The sequence below is a fragment of the Nicotiana sylvestris genome, chromosome 8 (genome assembly GCF_000393655.2).
Source record: "Nicotiana sylvestris chromosome 8, ASM39365v2, whole genome shotgun sequence".
In the NCBI taxonomy this organism is placed as follows: domain Eukaryota; kingdom Viridiplantae; phylum Streptophyta; class Magnoliopsida; order Solanales; family Solanaceae; genus Nicotiana; species Nicotiana sylvestris.
The window spans coordinates 101,765,032-101,792,969 of NC_091064.1; the positions used below are offsets into that span (position 1 = coordinate 101,765,032).

At 36.7% G+C, this 27,938-nt stretch overlaps 2 protein-coding genes across 3 annotated transcripts in view; one reads left to right on the forward strand and one right to left on the reverse strand.

Annotated features, from left to right (window-relative positions):
- LOC104239632 (ATP-dependent DNA helicase Q-like 2) overlaps positions 1–13,307 on the reverse strand; it is a 64,869-nt gene extending 51,562 nt beyond the window's left edge. Inside the window, exons 1-6 of one of the 2 annotated variants that reach the window (XM_070155415.1) lie at positions 13,289–13,307; positions 12,915–12,998; positions 12,731–12,801; positions 3,207–3,427; positions 2,018–2,164; positions 1,736–1,951 (exon numbers count right to left, since the gene is read on the reverse strand). In XM_070155415.1, the coding sequence (XP_070011516.1) occupies positions 1,736–1,951; positions 2,018–2,164; positions 3,207–3,427; positions 12,731–12,797 (651 nt within the window). In that variant the 5' untranslated portion in view covers positions 12,798–12,801; positions 12,915–12,998; positions 13,289–13,307. Of the gene's footprint in view, positions 1–1,735; positions 1,952–2,017; positions 2,165–3,206; positions 3,428–12,730; positions 12,802–12,914; positions 13,134–13,288 lie in introns of those variants that run through there. The other variant, XM_070155414.1, reaches the window with a different exon arrangement.
- A 9,331-nt stretch (positions 13,308–22,638) lies between these two features.
- LOC104240182 (cytoplasmic tRNA 2-thiolation protein 1-like) lies at positions 22,639–27,804 on the forward strand. Its single transcript, XM_009794958.2, has 10 exons — positions 22,639–22,815; positions 22,911–23,025; positions 23,875–24,017; positions 24,937–25,056; positions 25,405–25,517; positions 25,613–25,705; positions 25,832–25,872; positions 26,968–27,034; positions 27,167–27,278; positions 27,548–27,804. The coding sequence occupies exons 1-10, from the start codon at positions 22,726–22,728 to the stop codon at positions 27,710–27,712; spliced, it is 1,059 nt and encodes a 352-aa protein (XP_009793260.1). The 5' UTR covers positions 22,639–22,725; the 3' UTR covers positions 27,713–27,804.
- The last annotated feature ends 134 nt before the right edge of the window (positions 27,805–27,938 follow it).

Consider the following 27,938-nt stretch of genomic DNA (forward strand, 5'->3'; position numbering starts at 1 on the left):
CTTTTGCTTACGAGAGATCTTGCAAATTCTGGCATTGGAAAGATGATGAAGTTTTTTACCAAAAGCTATGCATCGCTCAAGTTTCAAAAGTGAAGGCTAAATGGAGATACTAGAAGATAGAAAAGAATGAGGATCAAGTTGGTAGTCACTGTTAGTCTTCAAGCAGATTTCGTTAGTAGGACCAGAGCAGCTTCATTTTAGCAAACTTGAGGGATTAAAGATGCTCAGGAGTATATTTAAAGGACAAAGTTAGACCTACCCTCAAAGATAAGGGACAATTTTAGCTAAATACTTCGGAAAACTTACAAGGTATTCTGAGAAAGAAAAATATTGGTCAAGAGGAGAATCCTAAAAGGAGATAAAAGGAAAGGACTAACATAGAAATTATATATACAAGGTATTCAATTTTCTTCAATTTCACCCTAACTTTTATTTTGATTTCAAACATTATTGTATTTGTCCCAAATTTCTCTGTCGATGTTGGTCAATGTATCCAAACTTGGTTGACCAGATCCGGTACGAATTCCACGCCCAGACCCACGCCGTGTCGACACGGGTACGGCAGTAATAGTGAAGAATCCGAGCAACTTAGGTCAAATGTTTTATTTTTCTCTCTTTTTTTTTTGATTTGCACCGGGTGTCCGAGTCTCTAAGAGCCCCGACTAATCCCGGGGGTGCACAGGCCCTCGGCGTGGAGTTTCTCGCAAGTGCACCATGGTTAATTCAGGCTTTACCCAGTCCGATGGCCCTCAGAAATTGTTTGCACCCAGTGGGTTTCGAACTTGAGACCTTGAAAGGGAGCAAACCCCCGGTTTTTCTCTCTTTTAAACCGGGAACTTTAGTTTATGATGCAAGATCAAGAAGGCCTAGGATCCAAGAAATTCAAGAATCTATTTAAGATTAGGATTTCTTTTCCATAAAGGTTAGGATTTCTAATTTCCTCTTTTAGTAGGATTATATTTGTAGTTCTAGTCAAATAGGATTATTAGTTGGTATTCCATTCCTACAAGAATTCCATTTCCTATTTTAGTTAGAATAGGTTTTTCTTAATTTTATTCTTATTCTAGTTTAATTAGGATTAGTTTTCCTTAATCTCATCAATGTTACTCATTATAAGGCCTATTTAAAGGGCTCAATATACTGAAAATAAAGAGGGATGATTAGTTTCTCTAAGCTTTTGCTTTAAAAACGTGATTGATCATTTATTTCATTCTTCTTCCTTTATTCAACGCTTCTTGCAATCTTACGAGATTGAGGAACGTGTGAGTGAGGTTTCTTTCCATCTTACATTCTTCTAACGTGAGTTTGAAGAACGCTTTCGCTAGATTTGTGAAAAACTTTAGCAGGGTGCTTTTGTTTTTCCCTCTTCTTTGTACTTGAGAGGTGCAAAACCTTGAAAGTACATCAGTCTAATCCCACAATTAAGCCAATACAACAAAAACAAACCTAGTGGAACCCCACAAGTGAGGTCTTGGGAGGGTAGTGTGTACGCAGACCTTATCCCTACCTTGTAGGGATAAAGAGAATGTTGCCAATAGACCCCCTCCCCCCTCAACATAGTTGCAACAACAAAGCAAAGAAAATAAAGTAATGAAAAAGACATGAAATAAATGTTATGCACAGGATAGACTGCTAGCCCCTCAAAGACAGAGATGAGAGAATGAAAAAGAAGAGATATCCTTAAAGGTTCAAATACAGTATACAGGAGTGGAAAAATACGAAATTGTGGACTTACATCAATTGAAATTAAAGAAAGACGACCAGCATGGTGACACTTTTCAAGTTTTGACATAAATCTCTTGCTCTTGGATATCTTTTCTGGGGTAACATACAATATTTTAAGCTCATCATCGCCCTTCTCCAATGCCTTGTATATGAACTTCTCATTTTCCTTGCTAGTTGTTGAGGTTAACATGAAAGCTGGGATGCCTAAAGCAGCCAACCCCATGACCTGAGGCAATAACTTTTGTCAGCAGTTGTTCCATTTCGAGGAAGATGGAAATAGGTGCTTAGATACCTGATCTTGAATAAGAGAAAGCAAAGGACTGACAACAAGAGCCACCCCATCACGAAGAACTGCTGGAAGCTGGTAGCAGAGACTCTTGCCCCCACCAGCAGCCATAATTACTAGAACATCCCTTCCACTCATTATTGCATTTATTATCTACAAACAGATTACTGTACATCAGAAAATCTCTAATTTGAAGAATCACTATTAAATTTGCAAAATTTGGCACTAGACAATTTAATGTAAATCTTTACTTATGAGTTCTGTGCATTTTGGATTCAGTAATATCCAAACAGGGACTATTATATCTATCTATAATCTACAGAACGAGGAAAAGAAACGCACAGACAGATCAATTGAGATGATTAATGATTCGAAAATCAACCATTAAATTACTCCCAAATAAAAATTTCCAGAAACGGAACCTATTCTGCAGGTTAAGGCAAATATTCCTCAAGCAACGTTAATTATTTTATTGTACAGGCATCCCTATAAGACACTGAATCCCGCTATTTTCTTCTCTGCCAATCTTGAATCCATTCCATGCCAGCTTGCACACACCTCGACTATTAGAGTGGATACCTGCTACCTCCCACCAAGGCTTATGTCTATTATACAATTGATTATGACCTGGTAGAGCTTTGATAGGCTGAAACTTCTTTAGTTCATCCGTACATCCGTCACATGGCTTACTATCCATTGGAATATTCTTATCTATAAATTTTTTAAACAGGTACGAGTATTATAGACCTTCAGCAAAGGTTGTGCTGATAGCCACATTTACAGTTCATAAGAAACAAAAGTCCTAGTTCATCATTCAGCATCTTTTAATAGCTCCTCTTTACACCAAAAGTGAAACAACAATAAACAATTCATCTTGAATGAGCAAGACTGTTAGGATAATGGATACCGTGCAAGTAGAAACAATTCTAAACTCTTGCAGTGACTATCACCAAAGATTAAATACCCCAATCCCCTCCCCCTTCCACCTTTTATTCTGAAATCCTTTTTGATAGGTTCACCTATACTAAAAAGAAGTTAGAAAAGAACAGATCTAGGTCATACTCAGACCTCTTGTTTTATGTTGACAACTCTGTGCCACACTTATTCTTAAAGATGAATTGTAAAGTTTCTGTAAGCATGCAAAACCTTGCAATATAAGTCCAGTAAAAAGTAAATGTAGACAGGATGGACCAACCTCCCGCTGGTTTGCACGATATTTTGATATGCCAAAAACATTAAACCTAATGTCATCAGCTTGAGAGTCCCATACGAACGGCCTTGACCAGTCGTCTACTGAAACAGCAGCATTATCGTCACCCGGGCCACTAGATGATTCACAACTTTCCAACAAAGCTTTAAGTTCAGATTGTCTCTCATGCAATTTCTCTTGTCGATCTAGCAATAATTTTATTTGGTCTGGACAAGAAGACATTGAAGACAATGATTTCAGATGGATGAATAATTTACAATGCAGAAGAACAGAAACTTCAAGCATTTAAGGAAGGAACTCCATCGCAACAACAATAGAGACAACAAAATGAAAAAAGGAAATTTAAAATCAACAGATAAAATCATAAAAGATTAGCTGTAACGAGGTTCCTAAACTCTTTGTTAATCAAAATGGTAGATGGGTGAGGATTGACTTGTCCAGAATAACATCTTATCAGCATGATACAAATTACATTGACTAAATTTATGTAAAAAGACACTTCCAAAAGGAAGTAATCCATGTTTGGAACCATGTTCATAAAGACAAGCTGGAGAAATGAGTCACAACTCAGACGTGCAATAGATTGTCTTGAGTTTTTTTGTTCGGTGAAAACGTCACACAACCTTGACATGTTGGTGCTTTAAAAAAAGTGAACACTTTGATGCGAGTTGCTACACCAAATAAACCAAAAAAAATGGATAAGGACATTTTAGAATTTTTATGACATTTGTTCCATTAGCTAAGAGAAGAGGAGGAGAATCAAACATTAATAGCTAAACTAAGATGACCCTCATCTACCATAGTCAACCTATGTTGCGCGGACTCTCCAAAATGATGCCGCACCCGTGTCGGATCCTCCAAAAATAACACTATTTTTGGAGGATCCGACACGCACCCGGCAGCATTTTCGGAGAGTCCGAGCAACATAGTAGTCAACAAGTAACAATGCAAAATATATAAACTTGTCGATCAACACAAAATAAAAATATATGATTTCTGTATTACACTGCCGGACAGAAGAATATGCAATCCCTTAATTTATTAAGAAAACATCATGTTGGCCTTCAATCTAGTTTGCTTGATTAATGTTATTCTTTAAACATTCAAGTTATTTTGTTGGCTACCCCATGGATATTTGATTATTTTCTAATAAGAGGTGTGCCAAATGCCAGCCTCCAAAATTTTCTTATGAAATAGTATAATACAGTGGGTTATGCGGAGTTAAGTAAAGGAGGCATTGTATAGCTGGAATTTCAATAGGAGAAAGAGAAGACACAAGGCATGGGATGTAGCCCCACTATCTCTTATGTGGTTTGTGTGGAGGGAGAGGAATAGAAAAGCATTTGAAAGGATCGAGAATGATTTTGTACATTTGAGGAATAGCCTCTTGTCTCTAGTTTCTTTTTGTGCACCCATGATGATGAGGTCCTTATTTGTGTAGGTGAGTGGGTGACTTTTGCAGAGAACCATATTTTGGTGTAGGTTTCTCTGCTTTTGGTATATTTCTTGTATATAATTTTCCAACATTAATAAACTTATTTACCTTATCAAAAAAAAAATAGTACAATTCTTCAGTACAGGAATACCTAAAAAATAATGAAAATATATAAAGGTTTCTTAGCATAAAGGAAGAAACTTTTATTGGTAAAGAAAGGTAAAAGTGAGGATGACCTTCAAGTACATATGACCAAAAATGTCAAAATTAAACATAGTCTGCTTTCTATCTGCCTATCTAAATGTTATTAAATAGTTATGCGTAAATAATCCTAGTCCCATATGTAGTAGTAGAACATGTATTATATATAGGGCTCATTAAATCATTGTTAAAAATCAATATAATATATTTTTCTTCCGTGATTTCTCACATGGTATCAGAGCAATCGTGAGAGATTTATCGTTGTGTATAAATTCCAGCGTTTTCGGGAAGGAAAAATACAGTCCTTTTTCCGGCAAATTAGGGGTGTCCGCAAGAAAGTTATTTTCCAACGATTTTGTCTAGAAACCAATACCACCACAAGGTAGATCAGCCTCCGACGACCAAACCCCAAAATTTCTCCGGTAGAAAGTGTTTCACGTGCTCTCATGCGTCGTTAGCAGTTTTTTTTTCCGGCGGAGGTTCAACTTACGCGCCGGCGCCTGTGCCTTTTTCCGTCCAAATTTCAAAAAAAATCTTTTGGAAAGCTTGTTCGCGAGGCTTTTCCGAGCCTACCTATCCAAGTTTCACCAAAATCTGATGGCCTTTTTATTTTTCGGCGAAAAATTCCAGATTCCGGCGACAATTTCTGGTTTTCCCGGCAACAGTATCCAGATTTCGACTTGCTTTTTATTATTTGTTGATATTTTGCTAGCCCTCACTTCAATCCAACCATGTCTCTCGGACTTGATGCTTTTGGTTCCAAAAATAGTGAGTTGAAAATTCAGCCTTTATGAATACTTCTGAACCCCTACTTGGGAGTTCAAATTATTTATCTTGGGCTTCGTCTGTGGAGTTGTGGTGTAAAGATCAAGGTGTTTAAGATCACTTAACAAAAAGGCTAGTAAGGGAGATGAAAAAGCCAAAGCACAGTGGGAAAAGATCGATACTCAGTTAGGTAGTATCTTGTGGCGATCTATTAATTCCAAGTTGTTGCCTTTATTTTGTCCATTCCAGGCATGTCATATAGTTTGGGAAAAGACAAGGCTCGTACTTTATACACTGATGACATATCTCTTAACTATTATTGATGACATTTAAGACATAGAACCAAAAATATTTCTTAACTGCACACATCAATTTTACCATAAGATGGATAAATCACCTCTCGAAAGAGTGTGGAAACAAAATTCTGCAAGAAAGTCATTAATGATAAAATCTACCTGTAAGATAAAATCTCATGGTAAAAGGTAGGTAGTTGGATGGGGACGAGGAAAGGAACAATTTTTGGGACTCAAGCTCCTAACTAGTCATTGTACCGACAAATTCATTACCCTTGATGTTAGCGGAAACGTAAAAGAAAGAACACAAGATTTAACGTGGTTTAGATCAAAATAATCCTACGTCCACCAGAGAACAGTTGCCTTTTTATTATTAACAAAGGAAGGGGAGAGTTCCCAATTACACTTAAGAGAATTTCTCTCTTAATTCTCTACTCACTACAATGTATTGTATTATTTTTGGGATGGTTTCTACAAATGAAGGAGTGCATCTATTTATAGAGGTAAAGGCCTCCTCTTGATGTCATTAGTGACATCAAACTACCTCCTCTTGATGTCATGGGTGACATCAAAGGAGGAAGCTTCCTCCTAGCATCCAACCAACTCTCTCCACCAACTCTTCCAATTGGCATGTCATTGTTGACTAAACATAAACCAACACTTTCAATCTCCACCTTGGTTTGCGTTTCGAGCGTGCGTGTGAACAACTCTGGCCAAAACTTCTAAGCTTACTGGGCAACCCCGTTGTAAGAAACAAGAAGAATCAAACCATTGTTGAACATACCACCTCCACCTAACAACTGTTCTCTTCGGAGTTGCATCAGTTGATGCACACCCCCGCCAAGTCCTTGCAGTGTGCAAACTTAGCGAGTGGGACTATCTTGGTCAACATATCTGCAGCATTATCGTCTGTGATAACCTTCACGACCTTGATAGTTCCCTCTTCAACAACATCTCGAATAAAATGAAATCTGACATCAATGTGTTTAGTGCGCTCATGAAATCTCTGATTTTTCATTAGATGAATAGCACTCTGACTATCACATCTAAGAGTTGATTCCAGCTGAACCAAACTCAATTCCGCTACTAAACTTTTCAACCAGATAGCTTCCTTTACCGCCTCCGCTGCTGCCATGTATTCTGCTTCTGTCGTAGACAAAGCGACAATCGACTGCAAAGTCGACTTCCAACTGACGGCACTGCCAACGAGGGTAAAGATGTATCCAGTTGTGGACCTTCTTCTGTCAAGATCTCCTGCATAGTCAGAATCCACATAACCGAGAATTGAAATACCTGTACCACTTTTTCGAAAGGTAAGACCAACACCAGAAGCTCCTTTGAGATATCTCAATATCCACTTGACAGCTTCCCAATGCCTCTTTCCTGGGCTGGACATGTATCTACTTACCACACTTACAGATTGAGCAATATCTGGACGTCTGCATACCATAGCATACATAATGCTACCAACTGCACTGGCATAAGGAATCTTTGACATATGCTCCACCTCATCCTCGGACTGAGGTATTTGTAACTCTGAAAGTTTAAAATGGGGAGCTAATGGTGTACTTACAGGCTTGCACGTATGCATATTGAATCTCTCGAGAACCCTTTCAATACACCTCTTCCGAGAAAGATGTACAACACCGTCTTCTCTTGAAATCTCCATACCAAGGATTTTCTTTGCAGCTCCTAAATCCTTCATGTCAAATTCCTTACTCAACAGTTTCTTCAAAGCATTTATCTCTGTAATGTTGTTAGCAGCAATAAGCATATCATCAACATACAACAGTAAATAAATCATTGAGTTACCAGACATCTTCTTGTGATACACACAGCTATCAAATGCACTCCTTGAGAATTCATGTGTAGTCATGAATGCATCAAACCTCTTGTACCACTGTCTAGGGGATTGCTTCAAACCATACAAAGACTTCTTTAGTTGGCATACGTGATCTTCTTTTCCCTCAGCTAGGAAACCTTCAGGTTGATCCATATAGATTGTCTCTTCTAGATCACCGTGTAAGAAAGCAGTTTTGACATCAAGCTGTTGAAGCTCCAAGTCAAATTGGGCAACCAATGCTAGTAGCACGCGAATTGAGCTATGCTTCACGACTGGAGAGAAAATCTCATTGTAGTCAATTCCCTCCTTCTGACTGAAACCTTTTGCAACCAATCTCGCCTTGAACCTAGCATCTTCCACTTCAGGAATTCCCTCTTTCTTTCGGTAGACCCACTTGCATCCAACTGTCCTCTTCCCCTTTTGTCTTTTCACTAAGACCCATGTCTGATTCTTGTGAAGAGACTCCATCTCTTCAGTCATGGCTAACCGCCATTGTGCGGCATCCTTGCAAGAAGTTGCTTCAATATACGAGGAGGGCTCCAGATCTTTAATCTCTTCTTGTGCAGCTACGAACGCATATGCAATCAAGTTTGCTTGATTTATAAGGCGTTCCGGTTCTCGTGTCTGCCTCTTCTCCCTCCCCTTCGCAATTGTGTATGGTTCATTGACAGCAAGTTCTTCAACGCCTACATCTTCTGACTCATCTTTAACCTGAGTCTCTTGATCCTTTTCCTTGGCAAGCTCCACCGGAAGCTCCACCTGCTCGTTGTTCTTGTTTCCTGAAAACTCCACGGAAACTTTACGGGGATCAAGTATAGAGGATTCATCGAAGGTGACATCTCTACTAACTATAAATTTGAGTAAAGACAAACACCAAAGTTTGTACCCTTTTACTCCATCCACATACCCTACGAATATGGCCTTCTTAGCCCTTGGTTCAAGCTTTCCTTCATTAACGTGATAATAAGCTGGACACCCAAATACTCGTAAGTATGAATAGTTAGAGGGTTCACCTGACCATACCTCATTCGGAGTCTTAAAGTCAATTGCCGATGCTGGAGATCGATTGACAATATGAGCAGCAGTGTGAACTGCTTCAGCCCAAAATACTTTGGACATTTTGGCTTGTAGGAGCATACAACGAGCCTTTTCAAGAAGAGTTCTGTTCATTCTCTCGGCAACTCCATTCTGCTGTGGGGTATGCCTGACAGTCCTATGTCTTGAGATCCCATGAACCTTGCAGAATTCATTAAACTCTTCATTGCAAAACTCCAAGCCATTGTCTGTGCGAAGATACTTGATTTTCCGCTCCATTTGATTTTCAACCAAAATCTTCCACTCTTTAAATGCTTCAAAAGCATCACTTTTTGCCTTCAAAAAATACACCCAAACCTTTCGTGAGAAATCATCAATAAAAATGAGAAGATACCTCTTTCCGCCCTTCGATGGAAGTTTAGAAGGACCCCATAAATCTGAATGGATGTAGTCTAGCACTCCTCTTGTCTTGTGTTTGCCAGTGCTGAAGCTGACCTTCTTCTGCTTCCCTAGAACGCAGTGCTCACAGAAGTCAAGCGTGCTGATCTTCTCACCTTCCAAAAGTTTACGATTGCTCAACATCTCCAGTCCACGTGCGCTCATATGACCCAGTCTCATGTGCCATAGTCTTGCCTTGTCATCATTAGATAACTGCACTGTAGATGCATTTGCAGAGCCAACAATGGTGCTTCCGGCCAATGTGTAAAGGCCGTTCTCCAGCTTGCCTTTCAGCATGACTAAAGAACCTTTAGTCACCTTTATAGTTCCTGCTTCGCTCATGTACCTGTAGCCTTGTTCATCCAGAGTACTCAGGGAGATCAAATTCTTCTTCAGATCAGGAACATGACGGACTTGTGTAATAGTCCTCACGACTCCATCATGGCAGCGAACCCGAACTGAGCCAATGCCAACTATTGCACAAGTTGCATTATTGCCCATTACTACGGTTCCTCCACTTTTCTCATAGCTGCTAAACCAGTCTTTTCGGAACGTCATATGCAGAGTGCAAGCAGAGTCTAACACCCATTTGTTTCCATAACTACTATTATTATTACACGATGTTGTTAGTACATAATCATTATCAAAATCATGTACCTGTTCAACTGTAGATGCACTCGCCTTTTCTTTGGACTTTGACATTGGGCAATCTCGTTCAAAGTGCCCCTTCTTGCCACAACCCCAACACTCTGTATTCTTCTTGTTCACATGAGACTTTGATCTGTGCTTTAATTTGCTCTTTCCCTGTTGGCTAGTCCGGCCTCTCACAAAGAGCCCACTTGCCTGGTTATCTCTATCTCCTTCAATGTGTCTCCGCACATCACTAGAGTTAAGTGTTTGCCGCACTTGCTCAAGCTTGATAGGCTCCTTGCTATACATCATTGAATTCTCAATATCACAATATCCTAAAGTCAATGAAAATAGCAAAGCACATGCAAGCGTCTCCTCCTCCTTTTTAATTCCTGCAATCTGTAAGTCCATGACAAGTTTATTGAACGCATCTAAATGATCTTGTAACGAAGTACCTGACCCCATCTTAAATGTGTGAAGACGCCGTTGTAACAACATCCTTGTTGTCACTGATCGGTCTTGGTATAGCCCTTCTAGCTTTTCCCATAACTGTTTGGCCGTCTCTTCGGTACCCGTACTCACTTCACAAAGCACGTTAGGTGCAAGGGATAGTTGGATTGCACTCAATGCATCCCCTTCAATCTTCTCCTTGTCGGGAGCTGATATATCCTTAGGATACTTTCCGTCAATAGCATGGATTGAACCTTCCCTCCGCAGTAACGCCATCATCTGGATCTTCCAGATATTGAAGTTGTTGCGTCCACTGAATCTATCAATTTCAAACTTCATGGAACTCATCTTTGCTTGTTCTTCCTCCTTGGATCGTTAAAGAATCATGTTGCTCTGATACCAATTGTTAGCGGAAACGTAAAAGAAAGAACACAAGATTTAACGTGGTTCGGATCAAAATAATCCTTATAGTTGCCTTTTTATTATTAACAAAGGAAGGGGAGAGTTCCCAATTACACTTAAGAGAATTTCTCTCTTAACTCTCTACTCACTACAATGTATTGTATTATTTTTGGGATGGTTTCTACAAATGAAGGAGTGCATCTATTTATAGAGGTAAAGACCTCCTCTTGATGTCATTGGTGACATCAAACTACCTTCTCTTGATGTCATGGGTGACATAAAAGGAGGAAGCTTCCTCCTAGCATTCACTCCAACTCTTTCCACCAACTCTTCCAATTGGCATGCCATTGTTGACTAAACGTAAACCAACACTTTCACTTGAGGTGATACTAAATCAATGGATAAGATTCTGCCTTTCCGGAGCTTCCAATTGGCAAGGTTGTTTGATGTGTTTGATCGGACAATACCATGCTATTATACAAATTTCACCATACAAATCTGGTGCTTTTTCATCAATATATTGGGCATTAGATGGTGCTTTCCAAGATTCACAGTTGATTTCCTCCTCAACTTGGCACGAGAGGGGCTTATCTAAATCCTCTCAAACACAAATGTAACTTTTTGCTTAGTTTAGTGCAACTGCAACATGTGCTTAGCTAATGTTTTAGAGCCAGAGGCCATGAATCATGATTGATTTTCTTAGCCCCATAAGCTCTTTGTAAAGCTCTTCTTATGGATATAATTTCACCACTTTTTACTGGAACACAGCCACACATCTATAGTATACTCTTATTAACTATCAAAGGAAAAATATCATGCTCTTATATCATAGCATTAAGTTGGGTATTCACAACGACGGAAGAAGCATAAGCTCAAACCAACTCAATAAACTCATATCTGTATATATTAAAACCTCATCCAGCTTCCCTTCTAGCCTAGTCGTAACAAATACTAACCAGGTAGCACATAGTAGCTAATATTGTCAGATTCCAGATGCCAAAATCAGAAGCGATTACTCATTCTGAAAAAGCATCTCAACCATCATAGTCCAACTACTTTCTCTCTCTCTGCTTGTCTATATTTTTCATGAATTAGAATATGAAATCCAATATTTGTACTCAACATCTTTTCCACTAATGACCCTATATGTAACTGAAACAATTTAAGACTTTGGTGATCAAGTCAACATATTGAAACCCATTATCAAGTTCAAAAGTAGGAGACCTAGAGTAAACTAACAAAATCTCAATCTTTTCTAATTGTCGCCAACAAGTACCGTGATTCACAAAAATGCTCCCCGACTTTGTTAACAATGATAAGATCATATTATGATCTCACCATCACATGTCGCAACATTCTTTCTCTTTCTTTTCCATTTTCCCAAGACACTTAGACCTAGTTAACAACTACAAACGAATAGTTATTCTTGTTGCTATAGACACAGTAGAGTATACACTTATTCTAAGATCTGAGGTGGTCAAAAGTGCTAAAAGGCTTTAACTTTAGACACAAAGAGAGCCTCAAATGTTTTCTACAATAATAAAAATTCTCCATTTACACTAGAAAATTCCAAAATACAATCATAAGCCCATATGTCACTACTAGATGATTTATTCCCATCAGCCCAAGCCTTGGTAGCCAGAGTTACCCACTAACTATGTAGTAGGAGTTAGTTGGCACCTGAAATGGTCCAGTTGCACGCAAACTAGCCCGGACACCACCGTCATTAAAAAAAATGACATATCACACTATACAAGAAGCAATTAATACAAAAAAAAAAAAAAAAAACTTTATGTTAGCATTATGACATATTCTAACACAATGTTACAGATTAAACATTTGACAAACAAATATAAACATCAGAGAGAGCATGACCAAATATAGAACAATGTATCTTGGTTCTTAGTAGAATTAAACAAAGAATAACCTTTCAATCAATGTTACTGACGAACGAATATAAAAGAAAAAGATGAGGTAAAGAGGAAAAAAAGATGAAAAAACAGTATACTAAGCTTACCTTGGACGTCGTGAAGCTCTACTTCAACATTCATAAGCTCCTCAAAGAGTTCTTCAGTTCTTCCCATTTTACTAAAGACAAAAAAAAGAGCCCAGAAAATCAATGAATTCACTATCTTGTGCATCTTTATATAAAAACAATATTAAGAAATAGTACTAAAAAGTAAAAGAAACCCAGAAAATACCTATGAGTTTGTAGTGTTCTTCTTCAGCATATGATTTTCTTGAAGAAATAAAATTAATATTCGCCTCCTCTGTTCTGCACTTCGCTACATAGAGAATGAGAAAATTAGTTGAAGAATTTAATCAAAATTGGGCTTGTGAGATTCAAAACAGGCCTATGCTTTGTATTGGACCAGTCATTTTAATTAATTGGAATTGAGTGCTAGCTCACTTGGATAGCTCACAACTATCCATAGTTGAGGTGGAGAGTTCAAACCTCATCAATTGTAATAAATAAATTAAAAAAAAAAAAATCATTTAATTGTGCAAAGCTCAACTTTCCTAGTGCCACGTAGAAAGTAAAAGGGGTAATTTTTTAAGTTATAGACCATTGTACATGTTATTGTACTCCCTTCGTCTATATGGTGCTATTTGACTCCATGCGAAATTTAAGAAAAAAGAAAGACGGTAAACTTATAGTCTAAAATATTATTTTATATGTGTGTGCGCATGTACGTGTGTGTGACTTTATTAAGGAAAAAATAGAAATTTTAAAGATAAATTATTTCTAAATAAGAAAATATTATATTCTCTTGGTACTGACTGAAAAAGAGTGTCACATAAATTGGAACCAACGGAATACCATTTTTGTTGTTGTGGGTGGATCAAATGACACAAATGGTCCCTTTTAGGTAGGTTTAAATAGTCTCTTAAAATATTCTTGTACAAATAGCCTTGTAAGTTTGCTAAAAGTATTTTTAGTCTTCGTTTAATATTTAACAAGCATAACTGTTAGATTTAACTGAAACTGTTAAAAAAACATTCAACTATTAGCATGGAGAAAGTATTGCCAAATCCTAGAAACTGCAACACTACACTACACTTGACACTTGAAGATAGATACAAAAAATAGTAGAAACGATACAAAATGAGCATCCAAATATGAGTTCTCGTTGATTTGTTTTCTTATTAAAATTATCAATCAAGAGTTTGTTAAATATTTGACGGAAATAAAAAGTGCAATGTCACAAACTTCAAGGACTAAAAAAATGCTATGACGTTGTTTAAAGGACTATTTTGAATCTACTTCAAACATAGGAGGCCTTTTTTGTCATTTTTTCTTGTATGTTTTTTTTTTCGGGCAATTAGCCATTGAAATAGCGGGACAACTGAAGAATTTTTTACCAATATTGTCCTTTATCTTTGAGGGTAGGTTTATTTTGGTCCATCAAATATAACCCTGAGTATATTTAGTCTCTTAAGTATGTTAAAGTGGATCACATTTAGTCTCACTGACAGAATGTGTTCAAAAACTAACGGTATTAACCAACTCTGATTCATGAATCAAATCTTTTGTTCTGAAGAAAAACGTGTCCTCTCCTTTTATTGAATAACACAAAATATCGCTTTAATTCCTCATTTTTAAATAATTTCTTCTAAAATTTTGACCTTGAAAATATTCCTTATGTGCCGGTTTTCAATGAGAAAATAACACTGTATAGCTTCTGTAAAAATAATAGCCGAAAAAACGTATAAAATTTGTATATTATTTGTGTGTGTGTATGTGTGTTAATATAAATTATACAAATTTTATATACTTTTTCGGCTAGCAGATGTAAATAGTTTCTGGCGCGGGCTAAGTGATAATGCTGATCTGGTTATTGTTTGCTTCAATAATACGCCTAGAAGTGATCTTGGCAGCTTTATTTTTTTCAATATTTAACTTTTCTTTTTGGAAAAATCAACCGAAATTTTTAAAAGTAAAAGTTTTAACATTAAAATTTTAAACTTATCAGCTCTGTACTATTAGTGGGTGTTGGTTTATAAAATATTTTCGATAAGTAAATTAAAAAGATGATGAGTGCCGAAACCAATCTCGTAATTAATCTTGGACAGATTTGTCACGCCCCAAACTAGGGGAGGCACGACTGGCACTCGATACTGTATTCGATCGAGTTATCCACTAAACATACTAGCTAACTAAACTAGGGGCCCAACAGATCGGGCAGCACAACATCTGAAATACTAAGCCTGGACCATTAAGGTCATGACCTGAATAACAATAAGCCATATAAACAAAGGTAGACGAGCCAAAATAATAAAGTACTAGCTGGCCGACGAGGCCGCGATTGGAGACATACATGCCTACACACATATATATGCATGCCAAGCCTATGGGCTGGAGACTAAAAGCTACAAAAAGAAACCCAGAATACTGTGTCCACAATAGCCTCTAAGAGTGTCATAAGCACTGTCGGAACAAGGCCCCGACTATACCCAAACTGTACACAAAAGTAACCATCCTATGAAAGCTCCAGGAAGAGGTAGAGCTTACCAACTCACAACTGAACCCCGAAATCCTAGCAGAGGGGTCGATTAGAGTCTCTACCTGGACATGCATGCACGAAACAAAAATGCAGTGTCCCCAGGCAACGGGACATCAGTATGAATAAAAATGTACTCGTATGTAAGGCAGAAAGTAGAATCATACATAGCTGATGTAAAAAAAATAATACTGAAATCACCTGACACTGAAACTCTTATAGCCTCCATGACCGACATCCGACCTCATAGTAATCAATTATGCATGGTATACTTGTGTAAGCGTATGTCGTGAATACATATATATTGATGCAAATGCATGACATACCCAACCAAATGCTAGCAATGGTGGTCTCTCCCGGTAGCTAACCGGTATTATATTGCCAACTTGTGGCCATCTGTACAATATATATAGTTTTTCGGGCAAATAGGCCCCTTACCTCCGATTATAGCTCGAAGTACATACATAATATGCCATGTATGATATGAACTTTGAATGCACATAATAGGCCATAACAAGAACTTAGCCAATCTTGGCTCATAGGTACTCTTATCCTCATGATCGCATAATCACCTTCGTATCGCATACAATTGTCTCGTGGAACCTCATATGTTTTCTTTGAATAAATAAGCTTGAAAACTTAACTCCACTTTTAGAAAGATAACTTAACTCTAAAGATGTTCATAAAAAGCTTAAGGTGCTTCACTTAGTCCTTATACCTGATTTCTTGATAATTAGTAAAGGAAAGTATATCAAAAATCAAGTGTTTTAATAGTTTAAACGTAAAATTTATATTTGAGATTTTTGGAAATCGATGTGTCACTTTAGAGATTTTAAAATATACTTTAACAAGGAAGAAGGACTGATCATAAATACTATATGCCTTTATTTTGTTTAGTCACGCAACCCAAAGACGAATAAGAATTCATATATATAAACATATGGATAAGAAAACAGACAAAATGACATCTATAGATGTCGAATACCCTAATTAACCGAACGAGTGGAATATCAACCTAATAGCATCATGAAAATACTTTAGCTACGATCCCATTGTCTTTCACATAAGGTCTTTCTAGCAATATAATAGTAAAATATCATATTTGACGTCCTAGGAATTTCCAATAATTCGTGCAAAAAGGAAGGACGGAGCTTAGCCTTAACATACCTTCCCAACGAACGTCCGAATGCTTGTAGTTCCTTCACGAAAGTTGTTCCTTATGTCCTAAGCTTCACAAACACTATATATACAGCTTATACGCACCTATAAATAGTTCATAATTGAGTTTAAATCGACATATTTGCCATATGGCCCTAACTTGACGAAACGTCCGTAGAACTTTGTAAAAACGATCATAAAAAAGTCCCAAGATGATTACCTTGGAAAATCAAGTATAAAGCCTGAAGAACCAGTAAGAACAACAAATTCCTATCTTCCAAAAATAGCTCCAAACACAGCTAATAGAAGGGGGAAACGATTGCAAAGCGTAGAGATTGAGTTTCTAGGCACGAGGACAAACTTTAACGGTAGAAATCGTTAAAAACGTACCTTAATCACTCAAGAACACCATGGAACCCTCTCTTCAGCTCCCTCACTGTTTTGGGACGAAAATAAAATGTTTTGGGGTCTTACAAGTCAGATTTTCCAACTTATACCACTTGTTTGACCCGACTCGGTTCGTGACCCGGTTTTAGCCTGGACAATTCGGGGTAAAACAGTCATAACTTTTTACTCCAATGTCCGTTTGATGTGAGGTTTTTTGTTGCGTAGTAGACTTGTAGACCTTCAATTCGATAGGTTGTGGGTCCTATAACTCATTATATATTGGGAGAAATGATCTGATACATTTGACCCAAAGTTTAGAAAAATTATTAGAAATTTACGATAACCTTTGCCGACTTTTATTTGCAACTTGCTTGACTCCAAAACTTAACATGTGACCCGTGTGATATTATAATACCTCATAATACACTATTCTTAGCAAATTAGATACTCTTAGTCTTATCCCACAGGTGCAAGTTAACTTAAACCTTCCGAACGCGCGGGGTGCTACCCGAGCCATTTTTTTAACCACGAACCTTTGTTTAAGGGATTCCTTTGACCTAAAGTTTTAGTTAGTTCCTTGATATTACCACATATTTTCAGTATTATTCTCCCAATGTGCTATACCCAATCGTATATACCTAATATAACCACGCCACGTTACGCATATTACGTAAGAGAAGAGAAAAAAATGCATGGGGTCTCACAAGCTAAATATACTCCATTTTAAGGGATTAAATATGCTGAGGGTTATATTTAAGGGACTAAAATAAAACTAGCTAAAAAATTGAAGGATGTTATAAAATAAAGACTATAAAGTAAAGACACGTATAGAAAGAAACTGATATATTATTCGAATTCAAACTGATGTACATAATGAACTGAAATCTCTTATATTTATAGAAGAAATGAAGCTGATGTGTAAGCTGCTATTATACCCGGTATGGATAATCTTCTATCGGGGGTAATATTTATCCATAACTGGGTACTGAAAGGATAAGCTTATTATACCCGGTATGGATAATCTTCTACCGTGGGTAATGTTTATCCATAACTGGGTATTGAAAGGATAAGCTTATTATACCCGGTATAGATAATCTTCTACCGGGAATGATATTTATCCATAATCGGGTATCGAAGTGATAAGCTTCTTCAGGAAGCTTATTTCCAATAGAGTACTTAAATAGATAAATATATTTACGGTGGAGTTCCATATGGATAAGCTTCTTCAGTAAGCTTATTTACAACGGAGTACTAAATGAACATACCTAATATAATATATTTATAACAAAGTACAATATTGGCCAAAAACTCAGACAACTGAATATAGATGGCTAGATGCTTTCACCGGTGATGGCCTGAGATCAGATTGGTGGGTCCTTTATCACATTCTAACTCACATGTTTCTCGAATGAATCACTGATCTCAATCATATGCACTCCCTACTTGCTGGTTTGAAATCGAGCTTTATGGGTATCAGATAAATAACCTGCATCTGCATTACCAATACGATCTGCACCACTTTTGTTAGCATTAGCAAGATAAATAAGTGCATCATCTACACCGAGATAGAGTATTTCAGGACCAAGGAGCTCATCATCCTCTTCTAGAGGTTGGAACGGATCCTTATTCACTTCAACTGATTGAATATTCGTTGGTATACTTAATAGGTACACTTTGTCCATGTAAAAGTATTTTTAAGACCCTCTTGGAGCTCTTATGGAGTTCCAATAAGATTTATGTCACCAACATAAACAACAAGTGTAACAAATTTTGATGACATTTTCTTTATAAAAATACATGGACAAATAACATAATTTATGTAACTTTCTTTCAGCAAATATTTACTGAGGCGATTATACCACACGCGCACAGATTGCTTTAAACCGTACAAAGATCTTTATAATTTGATCGAGTACATTTCTCAAGACTTTGAATTATATGCTTCGGGCATTTTCAATCCTTCAAGGATCTTCATATAGATTTAGCCAAATAAGTCATATAGGTTAAGACTTGTATCTAAATGGTATGACATCTTCAAGTGTCTGGACTGCTAGTCCGATCCTCACAATCTTTTACAATATTGTGCACTATATTGTATTAAATATATCGTCGACGATCATTTTGTGTCAGTTCCGAAGCGACATAACTTGTGGAGATCTCATCACTTTCTTTATTTTCAGGTACCTGAACTTTTTCGGGAGTTTCATGAAATGTTATGTCGTGGGCTCTTCTAGAGCTTATTTCCTCCTCATTTTGATCATTAGCTCCTACTATTTTTCAAGGATTGTTACCTTTGGAACCGATTGGTCTACCACGCTTCATGCGTACAGTAAACTCTATCCTTCAGGGACTTTAATTTTAATAGGAGCATTTGCAGCTGAAATATGATATTTAATTTTGGATCAGCAAATACTTCTGGCATTCGACTTGAATTATCTTCTAAGTGAGGATCATGATAATTCGATTCATATAACATATTTTTCAACTGTTTATTCCATCCCCCAAATGTTAGAAAAACTAACATATATCCCCAATCATCTTTGGGAAACATATCTTTGTGTATTATGGTAGAAAAATTAATCATATACCACGCAACAAAATATAGTAAAAATATTTGGTTTCTGATCCTAAACCAATTGTGAAGGGAGGACTTATCATATATTGTTGATCTGATGCATACAAGTGTTGCTATATGTAATTTAGAAAATCTTAGACCAACACATGAAACTTTGTTCTCATAAGCAATGGTTTAGACATTAATAGGAGGTATTCAATGCTAAACCAGCTTGGATATAAACCAGCATTATCAAGATGAACTGTCTTGATTTCATAATCTGAAAATTATGCTCTTAATCGAGAAAAACAATTCCAAATGCCAAACTGCAGGTTGACAATAATTACACATGTAACCATCTCATATATGCACCTATAAGTGGTTCACATGATAGGTGAACGGGCCCATATTCACCTTTTATATATTTCAGAATCAGGGGTCTTAGTCCCAACTTTAGCTGGTATAATCAATTCATTATGAGAACAAGCAACACATGAGAATTCCTGAAGAATCTTCTAGTTCTTTAGTATATGCTTATCTGAATTCTCAAATAGCTCATTTAAAAATGGCAAATGAAAACTTCAAGTTTATCATGTCATGTGCTATCACTTAGTAAACTTCTGGTTTACTATGGCATAAACTTTTGCTTTAGTAAACTTTTGGTTTACTGTGATACATGATATAGTACAAATTAAAGAATAAGGCGGGTAACTTCTCACATACATATTATTTTACCCCTATGATTGTGGAAACATGAAGATTATCAATCTTCCAATCATTTGTAGTCTCAATATGATAACCATTTGTATTAGTAAACTTCAGATTTACTACAATATATGTTTTGACCATAATCATATAATATGAATGACATATTTGTATATAAGCTCTTCGAGAGCCTTCATTTATTATCCACAATCTAATATTTATCTGGCACTACTGGTATCATGTATTCTTTAGGCAAACATTTAGCTCTTCAGGAGTTGTTGATACATTTTGTACTATCAAAAATTGCTCAGACACTGCTGGTGTCATGAGAGAAAATCACAATCAAATAAACAATGTAAAACAATTGTTTAAGCACACGAAAACTCCTTTTCATAATATTTTTCCACTTCAGGAGGCAATTTCAATTGTGTTACTTCTTCAGGAGCAAATTTAAAATACGAAATATTGAGTATATATTCTCTCAATTATATTAACTCTTCTGGAGGTGAATTGTAATGTATTCACATCAAGAGCGCGTTCATATTTACCCGACTTATTAGTATTGTCACATTCACTTCAGGGAATGGATTAATATTATCAAAAGTTCTCATCCTTCAGGAAATCGAACATAATTATCTGAATGCGCATTAATCACATCAAATTGTGATGCCTCAACCTCTTTTAAAATATTTACTACTTCAGGAGCAAATCGAGGCGTGCATTTAATATAGAGAATATTTATGTAGCTTATCTTCAATTGTAACCATAGAAAGCCTAAATTATCACTTCTGGTGATCATAGGCATATACCACTTCTGGTAGTTAACAAAATATAATTACAATGAGATATACGAAATATAACCACTTCTTGTGGTTGTATATTTCTTGCAAACTCTGCTAGAGTTTAAGTTGATCTAATAATGTTATCCATATTCTTCAAAATGACATAAACAAGATATATTATAGTAAACATCATTATCAAATCATAATTTTTCTTTATGTACAACAATTACATAACCATACTATCTATTACAAATAACAAAAATTAAAATATTTACATTTCTACAGATTCACCACCGATTACATGACTTGTTTCTCCTTCTGGGAGTGCAAAGTAATCAGCTACATCCAAATGCATGAAGTCTAAATTATCTTCAGAAATAAAATTTGCTTCAGCATTTTTCTCTGTCTTCTTCAGGGAGGCTTGATAAAGCTCAACCAGGTGCTTTGGCGTACGACAAGTACGTGACCAGTGCCCTTTTCCTCCACATCTATAGCATGCATTTTCTGCATTTGGTGGTTGCATCACTTCATGCTTTTGTTCCTTTCTTTTCCACTGCTGGTGGTGAGGAGTGTTCTTTGGTGCATTATTATTACCATGATTAGAATTTCTTTCCCGACCACGACCATGACTACGACTGAGGCCACGACCTTTTCCATGTTTAGCTTGGTGGAAGTTCGTCTCATTCACTTCAGGGAATGGACAAGAACCAGTAGGTCGGCTTTCATGATTTTTCATTAATAGCCCATTATGTTGCTCGGCTATAAGAAGATGTGAGATAAGTTCAGAATACTTTTTAAATCCCATCTCTCGATATTGCTGCTGCAGGAGCATATTCGAGGCATGAAAAGTGGTGAAAGTTTTCTCCAACATATCATGATCAGTAATATTATCACCACATAACTTCAATTGGGAAATAATTCTGAACATAGCAGAATTATACTCACTGATAGATTTAAAATCTTGTAGCCTTAGATGAGTCCAATCATATCGTGCCTGTGGAAGAACGACCATCTTCAGGTGGTCATATCTATCTTTCAAATTATTCCACAACATGACTGGATTTTTAACAGTAAGATATTCCATTTTCAGGCCCTCATCAAGGTGATGGCGTAGGAATATCATTGCTTTTGCACGGTCTTGGTTTGATGCTTGATTTTTGTCTTTGATGGTGTCTGGCAGACCCATCGCATCAAGGTGAATTTCAGCATCAAGCACCCAAGTCATGTAGCTTTTGCCCGATATATCCGGGGCTACAAATTCAAGTTTAGAAAGATTTGACATTATTTAGGAAAAGAAAGTTCTTACCTCAGATACTTTCAAAATATTTTCTCGAGATGGCAGAGTCTCGTGCTGATAACGTGTTATAAAAATAAAGATTATAAAGTAAAGACAAGTATAGAGAGAAACTGATATATTATTCGAATTCAAACTGATGTACATAATGAACTGAAATCTCTTCTATTTATATAAGAAAGGAAGCTGCTGTGTAAACTGCTATTATAACCGGTATGGATAATCTTCTATCGGGGTAATGTTTATCCATAACTGGGTATTGAAAGGATAAGCTTATTATACCCGGTATGGATAATCTTCTACCGTGGGTAATGTTTATCCATAACTGGGTACTGAAAGGATAAACTTATTATATCCGGTATAGATAATCTTCTACTGGGAATAATATTTATTCATAACTGGGTACTGAAAGTATAAACTTATTATACCCGATATGAATAATCTTTTTTACCGAAAGTAATATTTATCCATAATCAGGTATCGAACGGAGTACTAAATGAGCATACCTAATATAATATATTTATAACAAAGTACAATATTGGCCAAAAACTTAGACAACTGAATATAGATGGCTAGATGCTTTCACCGGTGACGGCCTGAGATCAGATTGGTGGTTAGTTAGCGTGAAAGATGGAGAAGGCGGCGAAGCCAAGGGGCCGACTGTGTACCCTCTGTAACGAAAAACGCGCCGCCCTGAAACGTCCTAAAACCCTTGAACAAGTATTCTCACGCTCCCTCCTCTTCACTTTTTTTTTTTTTTTTTTTTCCTTTTCTCATTTTGAAGAGCTAAAGTTTTATTCTCTTTTTCTGAATAGATATGCAGGGAGTGCTTTTACGCAGTGTTTGAAGATGAGATTCATAGGGTTATTGTGGATAACCAGCTTTTCAAGCCTGGGGAACGTATAGCTATTGGAGCTTCCGGTGGAAAAGGTCAGTTAATATGTGTTTCACAGAATCTGTGCCTCTCTAGTCGATACCTTCGACCAAAACTTTAAATTTTTTATGCCATCATGGACAAAAAATTGCTAACATATAGTGACACTATTTCCGTATTAGTATGTTCCAAAAGGAATGACACATTTCTATAGCTAGAAATAATTAACATTACACTTCCCGTTTTATACTTAATTAAAGGCTTTAGAACTACACAAATATTATGGCATGATTTAGACACAAGTTTAAAAAAGTCGTCATTTTTTTCATGAACTTCATGCCGATTCAAATAATGTCACATAAATTGAAATGGAGAGAGTAGTATTACCCTTCTTTACTCTCTTGTGAATGTTCTAAATCCACTATCACCTACTACTAAGCATGGATCTTTACTGTATACTGCAAGCCTCGTTAAGCTTGTCGAAATTGGTATATCTTCACCCTGGTTAATCTGTTGTTGTAAATTGCCCCATAGTGGAGAGCTGCTTTTTTAATTGGAATTGGGTAGAATGTTTTTCTTTTTTAATGATGATGGTGTTCGTCCAGCTTGCGCGCAACTCGACTATTCCATCAGATATCTGCTATCTCCCAACATCACAGTTACCAAGTAACTCTGCCGATCAAGGCTTAGGCAGATAGGATGAATTCACCTTGTGTTTTTGTCTCCACTAGGACTTGAACATGAGAACTCATGGTTCTCCTCCCGCTTCATTGACCGCTAGCCACACCCTTGGTTGCTGCACAAAATATTTTCCATATGTGAAAGTTGCTGGTTCCTTTTAAGCATGCCTTCTTTCATACTTGATGAATTAGCCTCAATTGTGATGGTAATCTGGTTGTTTGCAGATTCAACAGTGCTTGCATATGTAATGTCAGAGTTGAACCGTAGACACAACTATGGATTGGATCTCTTCTTACTATCAGTGGATGAAGGCATAACTGGTTACAGAGATGACTCTCTTGAAACAGTCAAAAGAAATGAATTACAGGCAGGGAAAATCTTTTAAAGCTGTCAGTTTGAATCATAGATCTCGTTAAATAACTACTAACTCTGAAATCTATCATATGCTTCATCTTTATCTTTGACTTTTCTCGCTAACCTATGAGAGCAAAACTGCATGAAGCCAAGCTTATCTCACTTGTTTTTCTTAACTTGACCAACATAGTCTGTGTATGTCTTAGGGCATAGCTTGTTTTTAGCCATCTTGTGCTAGATGTTCCAATCCTTTGATGGAGGTGAATGGAACCTTGTCTTTTGTAAACCATAGTGCCTAAACTAGTCATAACGAACTTTGAATATGAAATATTGCAGTTGTTGCAGCCATTTTTCCTATATTATTGTCAAACAGCGGAAAAATCCCAAAGTTTTTCCTCTCTTCCTTTACCAGCATCTTAGCTTGAACCATCTCATTCAAAGCAGCTAAGTCAAGAATGGTATCTTGCATGGTAACAGACAATTTCATCTGCACTTTCATGAGAGAAGGACAATGTAAAAGTATATGATCGCGACTCTTTTATACTTCCAGGGTCAGCAAACATTCAGTAGGAACTTGCTATGTCCAAACATTCTCTGGCTTAGGATAGTGAGGATTCATATAGTCGATCCCACTAACTTGGTTTTGGGGGTGTAGTTGTTTATTCTAATTGAGGAGCTCACATCGTCCACCAATATCTCTTGGTTCTCTAACTATAGCTTTTTTCTCCTCTAATGATGGTGTTCGTCCAGTATAATTTTAAATTGCTACTTTAGCATCAAATTAGCATCTGTAGTTGTCATTTTCCGGGTGTTAAGATGGTGTTGCAGCATCTAGAGTTTCTACATTACGAGTTTGAAATTTTGACTAATTTTTAACCTCTATATCTACTCAATTGTATTGTGACAGTGTTATTGTTGTCTTCTCTTTTCAGTATGGACTTCCTCTAAAAGTAGTTTCCTACAGCGAATTGTATGGTTGGACAATGGATGAAATAGTGAAATTGATAGGCTTGAAGAATAATTGCACATTTTGTGGTGTTTTTCGTCGTCAGGTAATTTGACATACTTGCATTTGGGTTTAAGGATTATATTTTTCATAAATGTCTCCAACGTCTGTACACACAATTCGCACCTTCCCAGCAATTTCTATGTAATATATGTCATTGCATAAAAGGTACATGCAAGAGTACAAACTAAGTTTTGAAATATGGGGAGTTCTATTCTGTGGCTGACATAGTTTTCTGTTTTTCACTTAGCAATCTCCTGAAGTTGCTTTCTTGGCATTCTTCTTGTAGTAATGTTTGGAATGCTTTACATTCCCCTGGAAGTTGCAGTTTCTTGAAACTTCTTCTTCGAAACTGGTAATATGGATATCACAGTGATTATTTTTTGTTTGTAAGGCTCTTGATCGAGGTTCTGCATTGCTAAAGGTAGACAAGCTTGTTACTGGACATAATGCGGATGATATTGCTGAAACAGTCCTTTTAAATATTTTACGAGGTGATATTGCAAGGTAAAAGAAAAAATGCAATTTAGTTCTCTTTTAAGATTCTCTTACTCTTTTCCTTCCCCAAATTATTGATAGGCTTTTTACCTCTAACAAACCAGGTTGAGTAGATGCGCATCTATAATTACTGGAGAAGACGGGCCAATACCAAGATGCAAGCCTTTCAAATACACATATGAGAAGGAAATTGTCATATATCCTTTTCTAGGGTTTATTGGTACCCCTTACTATAACCCCCAAGGAGCTGCTTCTTCCTCAGTAAAATCTTAGTTTTCTGATTGTGGTCACTTATGCCTGTCTTATCTTAACTTGCTGTTTACGTACGCATACTTTAAAAAGCTGGACTACTTCTCTACAGAGTGTAAGTGTATTCTCTTTCCGTCACTTTCAGTTCTAGTACTAGGACTTCTGGTTTTCTTTATTTGCTGTTATTATTTCTGTTCTCTTTGTTGAAGCTCTTTATTGTGTGCCGTGTGCATGCTGGTCCACCTTATTCTCTCTCTTTCCCTCCTTTACAATAGAAAGAGGCGCATATGTTGTTAAAGAGGTTTTTGAGAGAAAGTGACAGTATGAACATGTCTTAAAATTGCTACATCTTAGAATAGCTCAGTACTAAAAATTTCTCCCCACATCTGGTCATTCTATATGCCCTTTACTGAACAAAATGATAGTCATGTACCATATACTATCTACATTGCAAAAATACATTTCAAATATATTTTGTCTAGAATATATGAAAGTAGCAACATCTGAACTACTCAAGTACTTCCCCAACCACATTATGATTGATCTACTTTTTAGCGCTGTCTGTAGCAAAAAGTTGACCTCTATCTTAACATTTTTCTGTCTGAAGATCTACCAGTATAGACCTAATGCTACCTTGTATTGTTCCATATAGTGATATTTTTCGGCCAACTGCTTCACTTCTTCAAACTACAGAGCTCTTCTTTATCAATCTCATTATAATAATTATCGACAAGATTTTACTCTTAAGCTCTGAGAGTGACGGAGGAAGTAGTAATTTGGATGTTTTTGAATCTGCAACTACCTCCATTATATGTCCTTGTTGCACTTGGGAACATTTAATGATCATCTATTGGTAATAATTTTCTTGTATGACATGCATATAATGTCTATATTATAATATTTGAATTTTTTACCATTGCCAGCCCTTTGCCCATCTATTGATTATGGTTTTACATTCATTCCTGGTTGTGGGACATTTCTTTTACGTATGTATTGTGAACGTCCGAGCACTCAATGTCGTTGAGGCTTCATCTCTACTGCACGCGTGAAACATATTTTCAATATAATTGTCTGGAATAAGTGGCAGCGACAAGTGCTTGTTTCCTTTAGATGCCATATGATCCAATACTGAAGTCATCTTACTAATTTGTTTTAGCTTTGTCATATCCTTGTGCATCATCCTAAAAAGGTTAGCTGTTATGAAATGCAGGTATTTATTCCCCTAATGCTTACCGTGGCTTTGCTCGTGAGTTCATTAAAGATTTAGAAAGGATAAGGTAGTTCCCAGTTGAAAGTCTTCCAGAAAAGAAAATTTCTTTTAAAGTGCTTTCTGTGGTGTATAAATTAGTCTTTCTGTGGATGCAAAATGCTTTTCTTCTTGACAAATAACTATGTAATCATGATGACAGACCAAGAGCCATTCTCGACATTATCAGATCAGGCGAGGACTTTCGGATCTCCACCTCTACAAAGATGCCAGAACAAGGAAATTGTGAAAGATGTGGTTATATATCCAGCCAGGTAAAGACGATTCTTCTAGTGCCTTGCATTTTGCAATACTCGAGTTCTAGCATCTATCTTGAAGTATAATTTGTTCAGATGATCAGTATGCTTTCCCTTTACTGGTTATTACTTCTTCAAGATGTAACTCGTAAGTGCTGTCATTGGACATCAATCTCCTATGCACTAGCAAACTTGACTGGTTAAATTTTACAGAAAGGACTGCTTGTTAGTACTTGCATTTAACTGAATTGAGTCCTCACTGGTACATTCCTTGTGTAAATCTGCAGAAATGGTGCAAAGCATGTGTCTTGCTTGAGGGCCTCAATCGTGGCTTACCGAAGTTAGGCATTGGGCGGAGTCGAGATCTTGATAACAAACGTAATACTAATATGAGACAAGCTAATGGAACACAAAATTTACAGAGCAAGCAGTGTGGAAGCTTGGACTTTTGAATTATCATATAGCTGTATAATCGTTGTATGAATTCTCAGTGGTGATCATTGCGATCTTTGGTTGAAACAGCTAAAAGAACGGCTTTAATTCAGGGTACTGCCTCAACTATGTAGCTTATTACAATCCGAGTTTGTTGCATTTATGGAGGTCCGAAAGAAGCCTCCCAAGTCTATCCTGCAATTTTATTCCAAAAGCTTTTAATAACGTTCTTTTCACTGATATACT